The 22606-nt window shown below is 34.1% G+C and overlaps 3 protein-coding genes across 4 annotated transcripts; 1 reads left to right on the forward strand and 2 right to left on the reverse strand.

Moving 5' to 3' along the window:
• Positions 1-661: 661 nt before the first annotated feature.
• LOC134283028 (NFATC2-interacting protein-like) lies at positions 662-7620 on the reverse strand. 2 transcript variants are annotated; one of them, XM_062765458.1, is made up of 8 exons: positions 7498-7620; positions 5593-5800; positions 5249-5378; positions 3777-3914; positions 3236-3395; positions 2753-2897; positions 2028-2146; positions 662-1849 (listed from the first exon to the last, which is right to left on the reverse strand). In XM_062765458.1, exons 1-8 carry the CDS (start codon positions 7498-7500, stop codon positions 1685-1687), a joined length of 1068 nt encoding a protein of 355 aa, XP_062621442.1. In that variant the 5' UTR covers positions 7501-7620; the 3' UTR covers positions 662-1684. The 2 variants fall into 2 exon arrangements, with proteins under 2 accessions (XP_062621442.1, XP_062621441.1); XM_062765457.1 differs by having other exon boundaries at positions 7530-7619.
• A 2201-nt stretch (positions 7621-9821) lies between these two features.
• On the forward strand, positions 9822-11844 carry LOC134283000 (bis(5'-nucleosyl)-tetraphosphatase [asymmetrical]-like). Its single transcript, XM_062765422.1, has 2 exons — positions 9822-9988; positions 11210-11844. The coding sequence occupies exons 1-2, from the start codon at positions 9871-9873 to the stop codon at positions 11524-11526; spliced, it is 435 nt and encodes a 144-aa protein (XP_062621406.1). The 5' UTR covers positions 9822-9870; the 3' UTR covers positions 11527-11844.
• Positions 11845-14721: 2877 nt separating this feature from the next.
• Positions 14722-22455, reverse strand: LOC134283034 (methylcrotonoyl-CoA carboxylase subunit alpha, mitochondrial-like). Its single transcript, XM_062765470.1, has 17 exons — positions 22350-22455; positions 22024-22067; positions 21248-21387; positions 20964-21059; positions 20472-20593; positions 19818-19965; positions 19148-19269; positions 18661-18772; positions 18270-18351; positions 17994-18121; positions 16579-16762; positions 16357-16466; positions 15917-16130; positions 15681-15767; positions 15346-15533; positions 15076-15255; positions 14722-14949 (listed from the first exon to the last, which is right to left on the reverse strand). The coding sequence occupies exons 1-17, from the start codon at positions 22376-22378 to the stop codon at positions 14818-14820; spliced, it is 2118 nt and encodes a 705-aa protein (XP_062621454.1). The 5' UTR covers positions 22379-22455; the 3' UTR covers positions 14722-14817.
• Positions 22456-22606: the final 151 nt, after the last annotated feature.

Raw genomic sequence — 22606 nt, forward strand, 5'->3', positions numbered from 1 at the left:
CCAGGGTTCCTGAGTCAACATGTTGCAGTTGGATCCATGGCAAATTTCATTCAATATTTGTGGGCTTGCTTCTTTTATTGAGAAACACCAATCAAATTTAAGCTTTCATAAATAGTTAGATAATGTAAACAAAAAGGATACATGTGTTACAAGTTGTTAATCACAAAATGGCTTAATGTGATCGGTTGAGAGATAAAAACAATCAAGATTGATGCAATTTTTTATTGAATGAAATTTGCTAGAGGTCCAATGGCAACATGTTGACTCAGGACCCTGGCATTGCAAGGGTGCATATGAACAAACTTGAATCTCTTCAACCAAGAATGCTTTAAAGCAAATTCTGGACCAGAGGAACAGGATAAGGAGTGAGAAATGTGGAACCTTAAAGAAAAAGGACAAAATGTGAAAAGAAAAATTCTTTTAGCTCACTTGAGCTTTTCAGCTCAGGCATGTCAAAATTGATAATTTTGCAACAAAAAAGTATATGGATGAATAGAGAAAATGCTGTTTTAATCTGGTGAGCTGTGTAAGAAATTAATTTCACAACACACACAAAGCAGTTTTATATGCAAGAAAACAGCAAATAATTATCAACCTTATCACTTTTATTTTGAGAAACAAGCCTTGAGTCAATAAGAAATGATGACCAAAATAATGTAGGCTAAGTATTGTAAATTTGACTTTATTAAAAACCTTAACATGAACATGTAAGTGCCATGTAATTTCAATTTCCATAATAGGAACAATTTGTATCAGGAACAATCATTTGCAATAAATCATGTATCAAATTCAATAAATTTGCAAAACATTTATATAAGCTAATTTGAGAGTACATGTATTATGGCTAACATTGAAAATATTTAAATATTAAAGTACAATTTTTTTATAGCTTTCTTTTGTTAGTTCTCTTTGTTTTTCAATGCATAACCAAAATCTATTCACACTATAAGACATAATATGAGTGAATAAATTAAAGTTACATAAAATTTTATGATGATTTCTTCAGATTACCACAGAATTTTCACAAAATAAAGGTAACTACATGTAACATTGAAAATGATAACCATTTCTTGATTTTCTTTCATAAAGATTTTTCCTGATCACATGCAGCAAATGCAATTGATTACAGATTCTTTACATAACAATTAAAAATTCAAATGTACACCACTTATACATACTGATAAGAATATGATGTTAGCAAAGTTTCTGGGGTCAAGGCAAGTAAAATTACAGTTTTTCAGTGTATTCATTTTCTCATTATAAAAAAGATGTTTTGTCTTCCCTTTCAAATGCACTTAAAACAGGCCATACATATGACAATAGAAATTATTTAAAGGCTTGCACAGATATTGATATTAAGACGCTTTCTGTTGAAAGTAGGAGTGTCTTTCAGTTAACAGTGAAAACAGTAGATTGCATAAACATGAAATACAATGTACATGCATTTAATGCAATTTTAATGGTAGCATTACGGAAACATACATGTATCATACCAACACAATATTCATACTGCTTTGGCACAGTCATTAAAACCTGAAGTGATCTGGTTCAAGTACCCATTACCTTGGACAAAGGAATGGCTGTTTGGGTTCAAAAACAAGTAACAACACTGCCTTCTCTTTGACAAGTCAGTTTCTTGAACAATGCCCAGATTTAGAAATTAGCATACCAATGGGGTTAAATATCACGTGATCTCTATAATATCCAGACAATATCCCTCCTCTAGTTCTAGGTCCGTGGCTGTGTCTTGTGGGTGGACGTCTTCTCCATCAAACTGCAGGCGATATTTCCCGGGATCATTCTTAGTTTTTATGCAGTATTTGTTGATAAGTAACTGTAGAGGGGCCAGCTGAAGGGAAAATAAATTAATTCATCAAAGGGACTTTTAATAATCTTACAATCGAAGCTACATTAAGCCATGATCATTATGGCCAATTGATTTTATTCATATAATTTGTTGTAAAATTTTTAACTGACATCTACAATATCAATGTTAAGAAACTCTTTCAACAATGAAAAAAAATTACTGGATCAATTTTAAAATCTAGCTTCTTTTTGGAGTTTCGACTTTGAACAAACAGTTGAATTCCTGAGAGATCTGAGCTGTCTGGTTCACAACTATCTTTTACAGATTTCTTGTACATCACTGAAAAATAAAAATAGTTTGAAGTATACATGTACAATGTATATAGGCTTCTGTGTCTACATACCTCTGAAGTCATTTATATAAATTCACATGTATAAAATTTAAAAGTACAGAATACGCTTTAAAAAAATTCATGTATTTGTACAGAATGTGTGTTGGTACCGTTGTGTAGTTTGATTAAAATATTTAATACATTTTCTTTGATTATAATAATTAAGGCCAATGCTTTGGAAGGCCAAGGTTATAAAATTATTCAGTTGAATTTCTCTTAAGAATACGTGCTTGTACATGAAATTTGCTGAAAATATTGTATTTGAGTTCAGGAATTTTTTTTTATTGAAATGGAAGTGGTGGTTGAAAAATAATAAACGAATGGAAAGAAAGTCCTAATAGAGATTATATGGCCTATTCATGGCCTGTAAAGAACATTAAAAAAAGTTTAAGGATATATCCAATCTTAACATTTAGGTTGTCATAACATCTGTGGTTGGTACCCTTACTCTGTAAATGAAAGGAATTGCAACCAACTGTTTCTGGGTGGTACCCACTTATAATATTGTTTCTGTGTGGTACCAACTTATAATATCGTTTCTGTGTGGTACCCACTTATGATATTGGCAGACTTGAGATTGACAGAGAGAGGTGTATCTGAGGGGCGAATTGTTACATCATTCAGTGATAGCATTACGTCAGCAGCAGAAATATTCTGTTCCACAGCCAAATGGTCCACTAAATTCTTAAAAGGCTCCAACTGCAAAATAGTAAAAACAAAAAAATTTAAAATCTCTTGTTCCTCCTGTTCTGAAAATAAAATTATGCTAACTGTGGAATCCATTATTGTTCAGGGAGGACCAAGCTTGTGGATTTCCTGGATCATTCATATCCACAAATTTACATCCCAATGAACCATTAATTTACCAAGGTATTGATTTATTGAATCTACCACATAAATGAGTTACTCCATTAAATGACCTTCCCACAAACCAGTAAAACTTGCTTGCCCATAAACATTGACCCCCCACAAATAAAATTGTACAGAACTGACAATGTAGTTACGAAAGAGTAAAAGCAATAAACATGAGATGTCACCTTTCCCATTCGATGCTTTTGTAACTCAGCATTACACTGGACAAAGAAGAACACAGAGTTTTCATCCAGAGAGTCGTCTAGACAAATGACATCATCTCCATAGGACATGTTTAAGGCCGTAGTGTCCCTCTGGAGGTAGGACTTGGCTTCTGATAGCTGTCTAAAAGAAACACAATGAAATAATAATACTCTCCTACCCACTGACATGCATAAATTAAATTAAACATATTGTTCTCACATCATAAATCCATATACCTTTTATATGACTATTCAGATAAATATTTGAAAATATTTTGCAAAGAGCCTGAGCATTACTTGTACTTTGAAATGACTCAATATTTATCTCCCTTTATCTACAATATTGTCAGAGAAAATGTAAGCACCGATTTTTTTAAGTGTGTAAAATAGATTTGATATAATTTGTGTAGAATTAATACTTTTTGGTGCACATTTTATGTTGTACTGATTAGCAATTCATCAATATATCTCATTCTGTTGATTTGGCACTATCTTACTGGATCTTTCCCCAATAAACACTTACTTCATGGCCTTCTTCATGGCTCTAGTCATTGACGGTTGTTTGGTGAGAACTGGTATTACATCTAGGGGTTCAGGGGGTGGGGGTGGAGAGGGAGATCTCAACGAGTCAACCACAATCGGTTGTCTGTCCGGAGGTGTGCTATAACATAGAAAAACTGGCAGTAAGTACCACATCTATATCTCATATATGTGGTGGATATTATACATCAGATACAGAGTAGCTTTATTTGGTAAAGGGATTTCCTTCAACAGTGTTTTATTTCTAAAATATTACTATTGGTTCAAGTGTAATGAAATGTAAAATGTGCATTCTTAAAATGTCTTAACTATCAACCTGTAAAGGCAAGTTGTTTTTAAAAAATGTTTTTAAATCAAATGTATTTTTCAAGGCCTTTTTTTCAAAAATGCAAGACATTCTTTGATGATCTGCCGACAAACACAGTTCACAACCAATACAATTAAGTAAATCAAGATAAAAAGGAACTTTTCTAACTGAAACTTATAAGATGGAATAAGAGTGAATGAAATTTTAAAAATCAAAAATTTACATTGACCGCTTAACTGTCAGTATTTCAAAGAAAACTGAAAATATCTACTGTAACAGTGCTCCAAGTTGCGACTAAAATGGTCGCATTTGCGACCAAAAAATTGGTTTTGCTTCTAGAAATTAAAACTAAGTCGCATTTTCGTGACTGAGAAAATTTGGGCTGGCAACGTCCATCTTTTTATGATCGGGATCGAGATTTACGTTTTCAAGATTCTCTATCAAGACAATGTTTGAAGATATACACTTTAACACACTTTACAAAGCGTCGTATGGAATTGGATCACGTAATGTTATGACAGCATACTGTAATAGTAAAGTTTGATTGAACCAGAAACGTATATACATAACGTCTCTGAGAGAATGGCATCCAAATGTCGTAAACTTTTTAGAGTTTCTCTGACCTGGTTATTAAAGTATTTGGTCAATGGCTTGCATATCACAATTAATTATTTTGGCAGCATTGATAACGACTGCGCTATGTGTAAGATACATAGTAGTAAGTAAACAGGTAAAAATGATAAACAATTGGCAAAGTCCTGTCTCAACAACTGTCAAAGTTTTATTTTCTTTTGATTAAACTTTAATTCTAGGATCAGATTATGTGTGTTCTTCTGTGTACCATACAAACGGTGGTTGTATTTAATAAAAATATATCCTTCAACTAGCAAAAGATTTCTAGTCACAGTAATCAATAATCTTTGATTTAATAAAAACATAACACATGTGGATGTTAGATCATTGTTTAAATTCATGTGTTATTCACATGTTTTCATCATGGTGAGTGAAAAATTTGTTAATGGCGACCAGAAATTCTGAAATGGCGACCAAAAAATGTTTTAGGTCGCCATTTAGCGACCTAAAAGTAAGTGCAACTTGGAGCACTGTGTAACAACTGAAAAAGAAAATTTCCCGTCCATTTCACATACCAGTGGATTTCCTCTTCATCGTCTGACAGAAGACTACAGACCTCTGCTGTGTTCCTTGTATCAGATTTTGGTTTGGCTTTCTTGCTGGGAGTGATACAATCATCTTCATCTTCATCATTACTATCTTCACCTAACATAAAACAAATACTTTAAACAAGCTGTACATATGACAATAGCACAAGCTTTGAGGTTGTCTTTGAAGAGTTCAAGACTTAAAGCTGTATGGTCTGCATGTGAAAGATTTCTCATAATTTTTCTGTAAAAAGATTGCACCATACAGCCATAATAATAAATCTACATGTATATTACTAAGATAATATCATTCCATATCTCTTCCAGTTTACCTGACAAAACACAATGAAAATGTTCAACATCTGGGAGTCCTCTCTTGTTTAACATCCGTGCCACCTGTGTGGAGTATACAGCCGATTCCCCCGAGATCTCTGTTGACGACTTGTCTTCCGTGACATTTTTATTTTTAGCAGCTAATCTGGCAGCTAGACCACGTCTACAGTGTGACGGCTGTTTCTTTAAAGGTGGAATGTCTCCAGACTGCAATTAAGATGACCATTATAAAAAAAAAGAGATGAAATTTGATTTGTCAGTAGTCAAAGGTGAGAGTAAATAATAGTCACTCTTAAAATGAGGATTATTTGTCAAAGGAATGTCATAGAAAATTCTATATTTTGTAACCATGGTAAATTATCAAAATGAAAAACTGATGCACTATATAATTATATTTCTTAGTTTATATAATTATATTTCTTACTCCCGACGGTCCCGGATTTCGGATTTTTAGCGATTTCTTTTTTACCGGCGCACAGATTTTATTCAAACTTTTCAGGCACATTTTCTGGGTTTATATGAATTCATTAGTGCATAAAAACTTTAGGTAACTTGTCTTTTTATTACTGAAAATGTTTCACCTGCCAAAAAGCGGTAAATCTAGTACTCTGTTATAAATGTTAAAACCAAAAACGGACACCTCGCGATTAAAAACAACAAAATGAATAATAATTTTTTCAACAAATAAGCGGAAAACCTCATTTACATACCACATAATTTGTACGCATAAAAACACCCATATAATTTCTTTTTTTCCGTGTATAAATCGTCCATTGCCACATTATGTTCACAGGCTCTACGTACGACATTGACATATATACGTCGGAGCCCCCCCCCCTTTATTAATTAATTTATTTTTATTTGACTTTACTTTTTGTTGACTGATTTTAAGTTATAACTCTAAATTCCACTTATCGTATGAAAACCTACACAATGACAAAATCGTTATCAGATTACCAGTAATATTTTAAGGACCATGGTTTGTCCCCGGTTACATGTTATGTTAACAAGTCATGGTTAATACTAATAGCTAATAGCTTTGATTTAGAAGCAGTTTACAATACATAATTACTTTTTTTTAATTTGACAGAATATATCTCTCCACTTTCATTGTATCAGCCAAGTGATTAGGAAATTAATTATTTTACCCAAGCTAACACTGCTTTGATAAAGCTTTTATAATAAGTGATTATCTTCTTCATTAACAGGTTTAAAAGGAACCCGACTTTAAAAGTCCTTTTGATGCTGGAATCTATGAAATTAAATTGTTCATACTTTTCTAACACCTTCAATTTCACTGAAACACTAATTCCATCTTTTTAAAAGAAGAAATATCTTCCCAAATAATATCAGTATTATGATCTACGGTCTCCGCTCATCGCTATGTATCGATAATTAATAAGCATAACTCTTAATTAAAAAAAGTAAAATATGTGAGTTTCAGTGCGTACAAAAATAAAATAAAACAAATTATTTAGCATTTAAATGAGGTTTTCCAGTTATTTGTTAAAAAAATATATTCTTCATTTTGTTGTTTTAATCGCGATTTTAGAAAAATCGGTTCGTTTTTGGTTTTAACATTTATAACAGAGTACTAGATTTACCGCCTTTTTGGCAGGTGATACTGCTGATTCAGTAATAAAAAGACAAATTTCCTAAATTTTTTTTATGCACTAATGAATTCATATAAACGCAGAAATTGTGCCTGAAAAGTTTGAATAAAATCTGTGCACCGGTAAAAAAGAAATCGCTAAAAATCCCAAATCCGGGACCGTCGGGAGTCGGGCGTCGGGAGTCGGGAAGACTAGATATACCGCTTGCCGTTTAGTCTACTTCTGTGCAATAATAAAAAAAACTCCAGCTGCTTTCATTTAGGCCTAAAGGAAATCTAGTTATTCACACACCATTGCACTTTTGACTAACAATTCCAACAAACCTCTTCCACATTTGCCATTATATTTTGCTTTCTTTTAATAAATTTCTAAACTTCTCACTTTTCAACCCGCCAGATGAAATATACATCGAAGTCAGTGACGGGCAGAAATTTTATATCCGGAAAAACTGCAACTCCAATAGAATTCGTTCTTATCAGCATTAGGTCCGTGCATGTTTTTAAAAAAACATCAGAAAAAATCTCCTATAGAATTTTCGTTCTCATTTGCATTATATAGGCATACCTGTGCTCTTGAGAATAAATAGTGCCTGTTTAAAAACACAGTAGCCTTTTTATGTCAGGCACGTACCAACGGGGGGGGGGGGGGGACTGCCCCTTTCATTGAAAGACTGGTTGCCCCCTTCCCCCTTTTTTACTATAGTAAAGTGATATATGGGAAATGTAGTACTGTATGCAAAAAAAAAGTTGGTATTGGAAAAAGTTGGCAATGAAAAAAGTTGGCCTCTACCCTCATCCCCCAAACTTTAACCTTGCCCATAACTTTTGAACAGTTGGTACTAGGACTTTCATACTTAGTCACATGGGTAATCGTTGTGACAAGACCTTTCAATGAATTTAATTTTTTTTTTACCTTTTGAACTTCAGAGTTTGGCCAACTTAAAAAAACTTTAATCTTGGCCATAACTTTTGAACAGTTAATACTAAGACTTTCGCATTTCACAGTGTTTTCCTGGATAAGACCTTTTCTGGATACCAACAATTTTGACCTTAATTTTGATCTTGACCTCGGATTTTGACTTGGGGATTTAACGAGGCTAGGGGGTGGCAGCCATTTTTAGACTATTTCAATCTCCTTTAAAAGGAGAGCTCCATATAAAGATATACAAAATGATCAAATTTTAAAACTAAAATATATGAATTTTTTCTTTGCCAAATGATAGTTGACAGCTAAAGATACCGTATCTAAAAAAATAAGTTAAATCTGGTGGTTAATTTGGGATTAAATTGTTGACCCACCAGCCTCCTTAAAAACTGAACAGTCTTCGTTATAAGCTGTCATACGTACGGGGTATCCTGTTTAACCAATTAAAGTCATCAACTTATAATATTTTCTTTATAGTTGACAAGGACCACATAGGCACTTGGTTTCAGGATCAGTGACGGATCCCAGTGTCTTAGAGAGGTGGGGCAGTTTTTGGTCGGAGTCACAGCGTTTTGACGCTGTTTACGGAGATAAAAGAAAAAGAGATATTCATCCCATATATATGGTTGTGAAGATCAATTATCGTACAAGACAATGGAAATAAACATATTGCCAAAACACTCACCCTGAAAGGAGTGTGGTTTTAGGGAAGGGGGTACTATGTGTAATTCGGAGTTAGATACATTGAGTTATCATTATACTATGGGGAAAAAATTATTTCTGAAACAAGTGTCTGTGGTATACCCTTCTTTACACTTCAACCTGTGCATGTTGAAGGGGGTGGGGGACTAGACCTACGTCCCAACGTTCAAAGCCTTTATTATGTCTATATTAATTTAAAAGGGGGGGGCTAAGCCCTTCCCCCTTCCGACGCCTCTAAATTTGTGAAATATGAAAACCATAGCTCCAACCAATAAAGCTTTATGTTGGTAAGGTTAATATTTATGCGGACAAAAAGACAGACGGACAGGGGAAAAAACTATATACCTCCGATCTTCAATTAAGGAGCATAAAAATGATTTTAAAAAATTATTAAAAGGAAAGGCCCAACCCTCCTCCTAAAAAAAAAGGATATTTGAGTTTGAACAGTTTTAATATTTTTATTTCCTCTGGGATTTTTTCAAGCCCATCCCTTTAAAAACTGTTGTTACGGGCCTGTTTTATATGAAATAATAGATTAGTCTAATACTAGACAAATATCACTGCACACAACCTTCCTATTGAAAATCAAACAAACACAGACATACTCACAAACAAAAATTTTTTTTTCACCTGTGTACATGTAATCATACTTTTGAAAATGATAATCGTTGCTGATGGAGTTTATTTTTTGCGATGTATCCTCAATTCAATGTACTTGGCGCTAGTGCAGGGCAACTAAACACAAGGACAAGCGAACGCACCGTCCCGACATGGGTGCTGTTGTCCTTAAACTGGTGCTAATGCACCTTAAACCTTAAGACAGATGCACCGCTATATTGATTTGAGTACACTTTAGCTATAAAATATGTTAAAATTACCACTTCAGCTTCATTATTGGAATAAAAATAATTGATCTAGAAAGTTTTATTTGATCAAACATTTGAAACATTATCAGTTTTAAAAAAATATATATTGGGTTCTTTCATTGCCGATTACCGCCCTTTAAATATTCCCTCTTCTGTCGAGGAAGGACAAAAAATGAATCCCAAACAGAAAGTAGCTGCAGGTTTTATTATTTTCAGGCGAATTGAGAAAGAAGTACAGTATTTATTGCTTCAAACATCGTATGGCGAACATCACTGGACGCCACCTAAAGGTACGTGTAATCATAGTAAATGAATATTTAATTTATTTAAATGCCTCCAATTTTATCATTCATAACGAACAGCGATTGATCTAAAAAAAAAACTGTAAACAATACATAATTATATGTAAAAAGGAAATGAAACACACCACTGGAAATTCTAGAGATGGGATCGGGCGCCTAGGTGGAGAGAGCATCCCTTTTGACCGATCACACCCGCCAGAAGCCCTATTGCAAGCTGTAATTTGATCACAGGATTCATCAAAGTAACACTGTAAACAATATGCAGTGTTTAAATTGCTGTATGGATAAAACTCCAAATGGGCTATTATTGATCAGTGCAAAAATTGAAAATTTTTATTTTTGCAATAAATATCATAAACACAAAGCACCAGCAACTTTTGAAACAAGTCAAACGTTTGTAAGACATCCCCAAGAATAGGAATTTCAGGGATCAATCTCCTAAACAATAGGCATAGAGAAAACTTTCAACCAAAAGTAATGGCCCTTTACTGGAGTGTCCAAATGCGGATTTATGATATTTATTGTTCAACCAATAAAAATTTTTATTTTTGCTATTTTGAATTAGAAATCATTATTTTTCTGAAGTATATAAATTTTTGGAAGCCTCCTTTATTTAAAAAAAATTGCAATGTTTAAAGATTTTGGATAAATACTCTGACTATATTATTGATCAGGAAGACAGAACTTTCCACAGTCAATTCAGTGTAAACACAAAGGCCCAGCAACTGGTATGAAACAAGTCAAACAAAAGACAGCCTGAAGATAGGAATCAGGATATATATTTTCTAACAAGGTCATTATAATGACTAAAGAATTAAGAAATTCTGACTTTCAACAAGGTTGTAGAAATTCCTGTAAAATCAACTTTTCAGTAAGTAGCATGCTTTACTTTAAAAAGGTGCTCTGTCTACTCTAAATTAACTCCATCACTGATGGTGACCCAAGTCCATGCAACCACAAACCCAATCTCATAACCAAATACATAGTTTCAATGCAAATACCTGGTTAAACATGTACGCTAACACACAATTTTAGTAATTTTAACCTTATAGCAAAGTGATTTATATACGACCATGCCTTTAAAATTAATAGTGAATTCAATAAATATAATGTTTATAATGAGGGAAAAATCATGTGTCCCTGGCACTTAGTTATAAGCATGTTGTACTGTATTTTGCAATTTAGAATTTACTACTCAATACATTTCAGGTCATGTAGACCCTGGGGAATCAGAATTACAGACTGCACTTAGAGAAACAGAAGAAGAGGCAGGGTTAAAAAAAGAGGACTTCAATATGTATGAAAATTTCCAAAGGACTTTGAACTATGAAGTGCGGGGGAAGCCTAAGCGAGTAGTGTATTGGCTCTCGGAACTGAAGAACCCAAGTATACCAATCAAGTTATCTGAAGAACACATTGACTACAAGTGGCTCAATCTTCCTTCTGCATTAAAATATGTGGAAAAATACAAAGACTTTCAACAAGTTTTGAATGAGGCAGAAAGTTTTATAAAATCAAATTTGTAATCAATTTTAAAAGCTTTGTGGGGATTTATAATAAAAAAAAATTGACAAAGTTGAGGAGTATTTCATGCAAACTCACATGGGAGACTTCAGTGCCAAGTTATTAGGGACAATCATGAGAATGTCAATGAGGACTATCAGAAACTTGTAACAATATTATTAAAAGACACCTGGAGATGCTCAAAGGTCAACTAAAGGTTATGGCTATCAACAAATACCAGGGACATATAAACAACCTTTTAAATACATACTGTTTTACTCTGTATGTATTTTTGGTTCTTATGTTAACACATTTGTGAATAAACACTTTGTGAAATTTTATTAACTGGGTTTTCTATAAAAAAAAAAAAAGTTTAATTACTGTATAGAGGGAAATTTTCACCCTCATTTTATTTTCTTTCTTCCTCTCTTTGGGCGAATTTAACACGGGACGAATTCAAAGAATGCGGTATAATTTCTTAAACAAAAGTATGACTGGGTGAATTAATTTTAAACGGGCACAATTGTCTGCAAGTGTGAAAGGGCTTAAAATAAAATGGGGTAAGAATAGCCCTGTATACAGAAGTAATTGAAATCGCATTAATTTGATGGCTTTGGCTCGACCCCTCAGGCCCAAAAATGATAGGGATTATGAAATTTGTAATGTTTGTACCCCTTTTCCCAAAGATGCTCTATGTCATAAATTATTATTGGATCAGTGGTTCCAAGAGAAAGGTGAAAATGTTCAAAACTGCATGAACCATGACAGACAAAAACAGATTGCAAGAGGTCGCCATTATCCAAAAAAAGGTGTGCAAAATATTTTTAATATATAGAGTCAATCTTTTGTCCAGATAACTCCTCCTTCAAGAATGTTTCTATTTTGCTGATCAATTATGCATATTTCAGAGATGTGCATACAGTAAAACTGGGTTATAATGAAGTCACTGGGACCTATGAAATTACTTCAATGTATCATATTTTGTTATATCCAAAGGAATTCGTTTAATTTATATAGTTGGGGATCAAAGATAACTTTGCTATATCCATGAATTTATAATATCTGTGTTCATACTAAAAGAGTTTTACTGTAGTACTTGGAATTTCGTTTATGATAATTAATGCGGCAAATACCAGTTTTTAATCATACAGTAAAACTCGTTTAGTACGAACACGGATATAGCGAATTCATGGATATAGCGAAGTTTTCCTGGGTCCTCGGCAAAATTCTTGACAAATCTTTGTAAAATGTTACGCTTATAACGAACTTGGATATAACGAATTTATGGATATAGCGAACTGATTTTGACTCCCGTTGAGGTTAAATATAATGAAATTTACATCTTTTATAACTAACTTTGAAAGATTATTAAAACAAGAGGCCCATGGGCCACATCGCTCACCTGAGAAGCTTTGACCATTCTGTTCTTTACCAGATTTCACCCTTGTTATACATAATGCATCCCCACCCTACCCCACTGATCAAAATTTAGACATTTTGAAATCTACACTACCCCATGATCCTTCCATGGGCACATATGTTTCAACTTTTTGGCCCAGTGGTTCCTGAGAAGAAGATTTTCAAAGATTTTTCCTATATATTTCTATGTAAAACTTTGATTCCCTAAAATGGCCCCACCCTTCCCCCGGGGGTCATGATTCCTACAATTTAGAATTTACACTACCCCAGAATGCTTCCACATAAGCTTCACTTTTTCTGGCCCAGTGGTTCTTGAGAAGAAAATTTTGAAAGATTTTTCCTATGTATTTCTATATAAAACTTTGATTCCCCATTGTGGCCCCGCCCTTCCCCCGGGGGTCATTATTTGAACAATTTAGAATCTACATTATACCAGGAAGCTTCCACATAAGTTTCAGCTTTTCTGGCCCAGTGGTTCTTGAGTAGAAGATTTTCAAAGATTTTTCCTATATATTTCTATGTAAAACTTTGATACCCCATTGTGGCCCCGCCCTTCCCCTGGGGGTCATGATTTGAACAATTTAGAATCTACACTATACCAGGATGCTTCCACATAAGTTTCAGCTTTTCTGGCCCAGTGGTTCTTGAGAAGAAGATTTTCAAAGATTTTTCCTATATATTTCTATATAAAACTTTGATTCCCCATTGTGGCCCCATCCATCCCCCGGGGGTCATGATTTGAACAATTTAGAATCTACACTACCCCAGGATGCTTCCACATAAGTTTCAGCTTTTCTGGCCCAGTGGTTCTTGAGAAGAAGATTTTCAAAGATTTGTCCTATATATTTCTATGTAAAACTTTGATTCCCAATTGTGGCCCCGCCCTTCCCCCGGGGGTCATGATTTGAACAATTTAGAATCTACACTATACCAGGATGCTTCCACATAAGTTTCAGCTTTTCTGGCCCAGTGGTTCTTGAGAAGAAGATTTTCAAAGATTTTTCCTATATATTTCTATGTAAAACTTTGATTCCCCATTGTGGCCCCGCCCTTCCCCCGGGGGTCATGATTTGAACAATTTAGAATCTACACTACCCCTGGATGCTTCCACATAAATTTCAGCTTTACTGGCCCAGTGGTTCTTGAGAAGAAGATTTTTTAATGACCCCACCCTATTTCTGTCTTTTCTTGATTATCTCCCCTTGCGAGGGGATATGTCCCTTCATTTTAACAATTTAAATTCCCCTTTATCCAAGGATGCTTTGTACCAAGTTTGGTCAAAATTGGCCCAGTGGTTCTTGAGAAGAAGTCGAAAATGTGAAAAGTTTACAGACGGACAGACAGACGGACAGACGGACGGACGGACGGACAGACAGACGGACGGACGACGGACAAAATGTGATCAGAAAAGCTCACTTGAGCCTTCGGCTCAGGTGAGCTAAAAAATGATAAATTGAACTGACTTTTTTTCCTTTTATCATTTTTATATCAAATTCAATTCATAATAAAACCTTCGTTATCGAAGGTATGTTTTGTAATATTTGCCTCCCTAACATATTTGGTAGTAATACTCGAAGGAAAACATGCATATTGCGAATTCTCTATAATGGTTATACGAATTCATTATACGGATATAACGAATTACGGATATAGCGAATTAAATTCACAGGTCCCCAGGACTTCGCTATAACCGAGTTTTACTGTAGTCTTTTATGTACAGTAGGGTCATATTGCCAGGATGTCACCTCTTCCAGTTTTTAGAATAGAAAGTTTCTATCAACATGAAAAATGGCCAGTCACAGGATTTTATATACATTTTATTTCACAGAGTATTATTCACAATCTATAATAATTATTTGAACATCAGTTAATGCCAATAAAAATGCTCTTGAGATTTATTCTGACTCATCGTCCTTTGTGGCTTGTTCCTCCTCAAAATGAACCAGAGTAGTTCCCTTGGCTACTGTCTCTCCTTCATTATACAGAATGGTCTGTACTTTGGCATCTTTTGGTGCTCTGATGATATACTACAAGTCAAAGCAAACAAATAAAATTATATTACATGTAGTCTTAAACTTAAATGTATATTATACATAGAATAAAAGAAAATATGAAATAAAGTGCTGCCTTATATCATAAAAGAAGATTCCTACCTCCATTTTCATGGCTATCATGACAAGCAGTGGGTCACCCTTCTGAACTTCTGTACCAGGGGACACCAGTACTTTTTCTATCACTCCTGGCATGGGAGCGAGCACATCCTCAGAAAAGCCTGATTCATCCTTTGACTTGAGATATGATGGAAGTGGCAAGTGTAAATCATGTTTCCCTTCCTTCAAGTAAAAATAATTCCACATTTTTCATTCAAAATATTACAAAAATATGGAACATATTACGAAGTATTTATCATCAATAAGACTTACAATGGTAAAGACATGGACTGTATTATTGTTGACGACCACATCAGCTTTGGAGAAGACGCCATCAATACTACAGGTAAGTTTAACACCTGCCTCCTCCCCATGTATCTCCCCAGTCACATGGTAAGTTTTCCCTCCAAATGTCACACTGAAGCTCCTGTCAATGTTTGCCTGAATGACTATATCCAGTTCTAAAATGAAAACAAGCATGTTGACAAAGTACCTATTCATAAGCAACACAACAACGTCAAATCACAAAAGCTTAACAATACTGGTAATTCATTTTTTTATATTACATGTTTTTATTAAATCAGTAGAGAGATTACAACCAAGCTTACTTTTATCTCCGTCCTGCAGCGACATTTTGTGTACAGCTGAGGAATTCACTCTCACTGATGACAAGGCAGAAAATGGAGAGAATGGATCTGAAATACATAAATACGCCTACATGTACTGTATATACTCTTGAAATCAACCATTTAATGTAATACGTTTGTTAATATAAATTCCTATAAATCAATGTTTTTGCTCCCCTCCCCCCCCCCATGACTGAACTTGATACAGTATAGAGTACCTAGAGTGCTACAAGCATGTTGATGGATTTTTTCCTGTTCTATTAACATCAGTGCAATAGCTGCCTGGCAGACGGTTTTGTCTGATAACGTGCGGACAGGAAACAGCTGATCATTAAACTGAGGTATGAAGTCCGTGTGGACATTGCCAGCTTCAAATTCAGGGTGGCTGGCCAGGTCCATCAAAAACTGGATGTTTGTACTTAGTCCAAGAACCTGTTGTGGAAAAGTGGCCAATTAAGCATACATATCATCAATTTTATATGTTCACTTCTATTGAAATTGTTCACAAGTGTACACTCTTTATATCATGAATTCATATAATATACAATTTTCTTGCAATCTAGTACAAATGCTACATCTGTGTTACCCAGTTTAACATTTGTCAAAATACATGTATTGGACATATCTATGTACACACATTAAAAAATCTAATACCCACATGATACTGAGACAGTGCAGAGTGAATTCGTCTGAGTGCAGATGATCGATCGTCAGACCAGACCACTAGTTTAGCAATCATTGGATCATAGTGAACAGAAACCTCATCTCCTGTCAAATAAAACAGCTTTGTCAAATCAGTCAATGTCATTTCTCAGAATACATTGGACAGAACAGACTTGTTGTACAAAGCTTTGAATTCACTACTGATACACACACCTACCTTCCCTTACACCTGTTTCAATGCGAGTATCTTTATCAGGTTTAGGTGTTCTTAGATAGTCAAGGGGACCAGCTCCAGGCATGAATGCATTGTTTGGATCTTCAGCATAAATTCTAGCTTCAAACGCATGCCCTTTAAGTTTGATTTCTTCCTGTGTGATTGGTAAAGGCTCTCCACCAGCCACCTAATATTTACAGTTAATCAATCAGTGTTAGATTCTTTATTCAGTAACATAATCTGCATTTTGCACAATACTTGCATACAAGTTCATATTAAAATGTAGTTTAATGTACATGGGTCAGATGCAACAAAATCAAAGATAACATTGACAAGTTTGGCTTTCCAGAAAGCCTGAAATGTCAATATATCAAAGAAATAAAACAGAATGGGAGATATTTTAATGCAATGAATATATGGATTATTACACCTGAAGTTCCTAAATGACGCAGTTTCTCTTGGCCGCAGTATATATATGGAAAGCATGGACGTCTGCGAGAGCACCCAAGGCGATTTTTCGTGAAATTTCATTCTAGCGGTCTTTGTGGTTCTGGGTGTTTACAATTTACTTAAATTCAAATACTTTCCTTGAACTATATTTTCTTAACACAATACGGAATTATCAGCAATAATTATAATTCATTAAAAGCAGCTAATCATTAAAGTTTGACAGGAATTAATTTAATACATCCAATTACAGACTAAAAAATTAACATAAAATTAGCGTTGACCACTCTTCATTCACTTTTTGCAGAATCTACTTGTAAGCTTGTTCTTTTGTGCGAGAACCAGTTTTCCCTTCCCGTCAACAAATCTATATATAGAAATCACGTCATTGTCAATTCTCCTTGTGTGGCTTACCCATTTAATAAGGCATAGTACTGAGGATCAATAAACTATAGATATTTATAAGCATCGTACTTCTTTTCTAAATTTTCCTTGGCTTTCAAATAGGCCTAAACCGAAAGTAGATCACTCACTCCTAAGCTAGTTCTTCTAAAAGAAAACCAGTTTACAGGCTACTTGGAACTCTGTAAAACATCAAGGACTCCCGAAAGATTAATGGAGGCTTACACTAAGACTTCACTTCCGGCATACAATCTTAATGTGTCATCTCCCGAGGGAGATGACAATCAAAATAAACAATATATCAAATCAAGGAAGGAAGATTCTACAACAGCTTGTGATACATATACACTGGGTGTCAAATGCCAGAAATGATGAAAAATAAGGTCTCAACTGGGTTTTGAACCCTAGGCCTCTGACAGTAAGCATTCTTTCCACTGAAGACCAGATATATTGACTGATATTTACAATCTGTTCACTCTGTGACATGTATATACATGTATCACTGAATTTCTGTGTAATCTTGATTCAGAAACTACACTGCCCTGTTCTCCCTAGACCCTAGCTCTGACCTTGATCTGCCACTCCACTAGATCCGTGCCTGTGACCATCTCTGTTACTGGGTGCTCCACCTGTAGTCTTGTGTTCATTTCCATGAAATAGAATTTCTGATCTTTGTCCATGATGAATTCAACAGTACCTTAAATAGCATAAAACATACCTGTGAACATGTGAATCGCTCAGAAATTAGCATCTATATATTATATTGTAAATGTGTTTTATTTGGCGTGTACGGTATTTGGTGGAAATCGATTCCCCAGAGAGACAGACAGAGCTATATAACTTACCAGCCCCCACATAATCCACAGCACGAGCAGCCCGGACTGCAGCCTCTCCAATGGCTCTTCTCACTTCCTCTGTCAGACCAGGCTGTTGGAAGGAAAGAATACTGTGGATTTATATTAATTTTTCATGAGTACTTATTATCTTGAAATGGTTTTCGATATAAAATCATGAGAACAATAATTCGCAAGTAGATGCTTAGTCAAGAGATTTTACATGGATTTCAACATCATATAAATAAAAGAAAGTAATTTTATTTCCTAAGTGGTGCCTCTTGTGCAATTTTGCAATAATTATTTCCTTGAATATGTTTAGGAATCTACAGCTGATAATACAATACAGTATGTCAATTCTAAAAGGTATACCATTAGAAGTACACAATGACATAAATTATACCGCTGGTGCCTCTTCAATAATCTTCTGATGTCTTCTCTGTACACTGCAGTCTCTCTCAAACAAGTACACATAATTCCCATGCTTATCCCCAAATACCTGAACCTCTACATGCCTGTAATCAGAGGAAATTCTGTTCAGTAAAGTAATCCATACAACTCTTTGACAAACCTATTCATCTTATATTTAAAAGACCTTGTAAATGTATTCATGTGCTTACTAATCAAAGAAGGAAAATTTTTCAAAGGAAATGATTTAAAAAAAATAAACTTTAAAAAAAATGTTATTTTAAACCTCAGAACCAAAGCACATTTTTAAAAGAAAAAACACCACCTTTGACTTTCAGTTTCATGTTTCAAAGCCTTCCACTAAACAGTTTTGGAAATAACCACAAATATTGATGAACAAAGCAAATCATTTAAGTTTCAACTACATGTAAAGGCATGAAAATGTAAAGAATATATCCTCAGAATAAAGTTGAGTGTCATACCTCGGTGTCTGTACAAACTTCTCCAGTAGCATAACGTCATCACCAAAGGACTTTCTGCCTTCAGTTCTGGCCGACTCCAGCTGGCTCTCAAATTCCTCAGCATTCATAGCAATCCTCATCCCCTATAACAATGTCAAAGACATCACTAACTTTTTATACTTATGATTAGAATTCTCATTGAAATTCCCTGCATCAAAGTAAAGTTCTCATTTCTTTTTCTCTCTCATTTATGTTATAGGAAGATGATTATAATCCTCCAAGACCTCAATTCTTACACAAAGGTATCTCAAAAGAGTCTCAGTCAGATTGGGATCAGTTGCCAAATGGGATAAAATAGCCCTATTTGAAAATATTAATCCACAAGAGAAAGAAATTTACTGAGCAAAAAAGGAAATTTTTCTTTCAATTGTCTATAAATATCATAATCTTCATAAATATATACTAAATGCAATAACAATTGGTAAGTCTTTTCAGCTATACAGTTTGAGAAAACAGTATGAGATGATCCCCAAGAAGTTAACGATCTTTCAATGGATCAATCTCTTAAACATTGGGGAAACATAAAACTTATAAACCAAAAGTTGTCACCTTTTAGCATTCATAATATTCATAGCCAAAAGAAAAATCTAATTTTTTATTTAAAAAAAACTTGAGCTGTCCTGTTTAATACCTTTCCACCTCCTCCTCTTACTGCTTTTATCATTACAGGGTAACCAATCATTGCTGCTTCTTGTTTAAGTGTTTCATTTGATTGGTCCTCACCATGGTAACCTTCTATGACAGGAACTCCTGCTCCAGCCATGATTGACTTTGATGTACTGAAATTTGTAAAAAATTAAAATTTGCAATTTTATAAGAAAAATGTACAAAATAGATACCTATTAGAATTTCCTGTACATACAACTCAAAATGCCAGAAAATTAAATGAAAATGCCAGAGTTTGAACAAAAATATGATCCTTTTGGTTTTTTGATGTATACTGAAATTTACAAAAAAATTAAAAGTTGCAATTTTCGCCCTCGTTGGAAGTGGGTGAAAAAATGTACAAAAAGTAAACAATATTAAATCTTACATACAACTCAAAATGCCAGAAAATTTAATGAAAATGTCAGAGTTTAAACAAAATATTATTTTTTTTAAGTACAATGTATATTGCAAATAAAAAGTTCATGAATTAAAGGGTAATGAATGGCTCTCACTCCCATAGATTTTGCAGATAGAAGTTATAAATGCTACATACTATGGAGTTCAGAAATATTTTTAATCCTTTGAACACATTATAAATGTACATTTTAGGGCAATATTTGAGTAAATCTGGGATTACCTTTTAATTCCCATATCCCTGATAGCTGAAGCTGGGGGTCCCACAAACAACACCCCTTCCTTACTACACAGCTCAGCAAATTCTGTGTTCTCTGACAGAAAACCATATCCAGGGTGTATGGCCTGTTAAAAATGATAAGAAAATCAGAACCAAAAAAAAACACAGCTAGGCATATGGCCTAGTACAAACTTGACAGACAACCATTACTAAGTTGTACAGTATGTTACTTGGAAACCACATTAGCCTCTATATGCTAACCTGAGTTTTGAAGGATCAACTCCCTTCAATATTTGCTTAATACTTAAACAAAGCTATCACCGTCTACCTTAAAGTGAACTAGACTGTTTAGCTGTGTATTACTAACAGAACTTAAATCTCTAAATGTAAAGCTCACCTATGCCCTTGATTGCTTAGATAACTTAGAACTCTAATGTAAAGCTCACCTGTGGCCCTGATTGCTTAGATAACTTAGAACTCTAATGTAAAGCTTACCTGAGCCCCTGATTCTTTAGCTACTTGGATGATCTTCTTCTGTTGGAGATAACTCTGAGCAGCTGCTGGAGGTCCTATGTGGAAGGCCTCATCTGCCTAAAATAGAAGGAATACCAACCTCACATTTACAGTGTAAAATCTTGTTATGCCAAAGTACACGTATGTCTCAAAATTTTAATCCGATAAAACACTGGTTAAACTGTAAGATATGGGTTGATAATATACATTTTTGGATCAAATAAAATAAAAGTTTGACTTGGAAATATCATTTTTGTTTTATTTACCATAGCCACATGGAGTGACTCCCTGTCAGCATCACTGTAGACTGCTACTGTCTGAATACCAAGACGACGAGCAGTCCGAATTACACGACACGCTATTTCTCCACGATTAGCAATCAGAATTTTGTTGATTGGGGTTACATCTGAAATCAAAAAAATGTATGAATTAATTAAAATTTCATTGAAGAAAATGCTTCATTATATCAGTTCCCTGTTGTGAGCACTTTTATGATTCTCTTACATGTATAATATTATAATTTTCTTTATTCAGCAATTGCATCAAATAAGTCACTATATATTAGCATATAAGTACTTTTTGCACACACCTATCATGCCAGTCACACAGTAATAAATGCACCAGATAATATCAGCTAAATAAAAACATCTTGAACATTTTAATTGAAATTAAGCTAAAAACAAAGTTTGATAGGAGGACAGAAGGACAGAAAGACATTACAAAGATATCTAATAAGTGATTTGGCACTATTTTCACAATGGGCCAGTGGGCCAGAGGCATTAAAAATTAATAGTAAGAATTATTCTATTTGTGTAGAAAATACTAGAAAGTGAAACAAGACAAAAACTGCTGGAGGAGCGGATTTTTGAAAGATTTCTAGTGAACTTTCACTGGACAGTTTGTACACCATTTGATTGTGTCAACTGAAATTATGTAAAACTTTATATTTTGAAATTAATAAATTATTATGCTATTTTTTTCTGTCTCATTGAATACTAAATTGGTACAATGTAATTTAATGCAATAAATTAGAAGAGCTGACCTTTACTGCTAAGTTTTCTTAACTGGTTAACAGTTGGTGAAAACCTGTTGAAAAGAAAATTAAAAAATTAATTAATCATTTATTCCCATCTAATATTTATCCAATTAATGAATCAAAACTGCATGATATAAATGTCACTATTAATCAAGACTGCATGATATACTTGCAGTGCATGTCAGCATATAGCTAAGAATTAATTAAAGTTTTAAAATCTGTTGATCTAATATTTTCCTCGATATTCATAGATTTCTCAACAAAATCAAACTCATAAAAGCAGTGTAAAAATAATTACAAACAAATGCATTATGATTTATGTGATGCCATACCTGGTGCAAAGCTTCAACTTGGGAAACATCCTAGGAACATGCAGTGTGCAGAAAATGTTTACACTTTACCCTTGTAGTGTTATAAGCGGTCCTCGTTGTTAAAGGGCATTGCTTGTTCTCAATTTACATAATCATATTTATTATAAAATCCTGAGTTCGTTTAAATTGCTAAGATTTTTAAGTCAAAAACTATTGGGCATCGATACTAAATTATTTTTAAAATCATTTTTATTTTAATGGTGCAAGGAACTATGCGT

The sequence above is a fragment of the Saccostrea cucullata genome, unplaced genomic scaffold (genome assembly GCF_032062105.1).
Source record: "Saccostrea cucullata isolate Sc308-1 unplaced genomic scaffold, CSIRO_AGI_Scuc_v1 ctg88, whole genome shotgun sequence".
Taxonomy (NCBI): domain Eukaryota; kingdom Metazoa; phylum Mollusca; class Bivalvia; order Ostreida; family Ostreidae; genus Saccostrea; species Saccostrea cuccullata.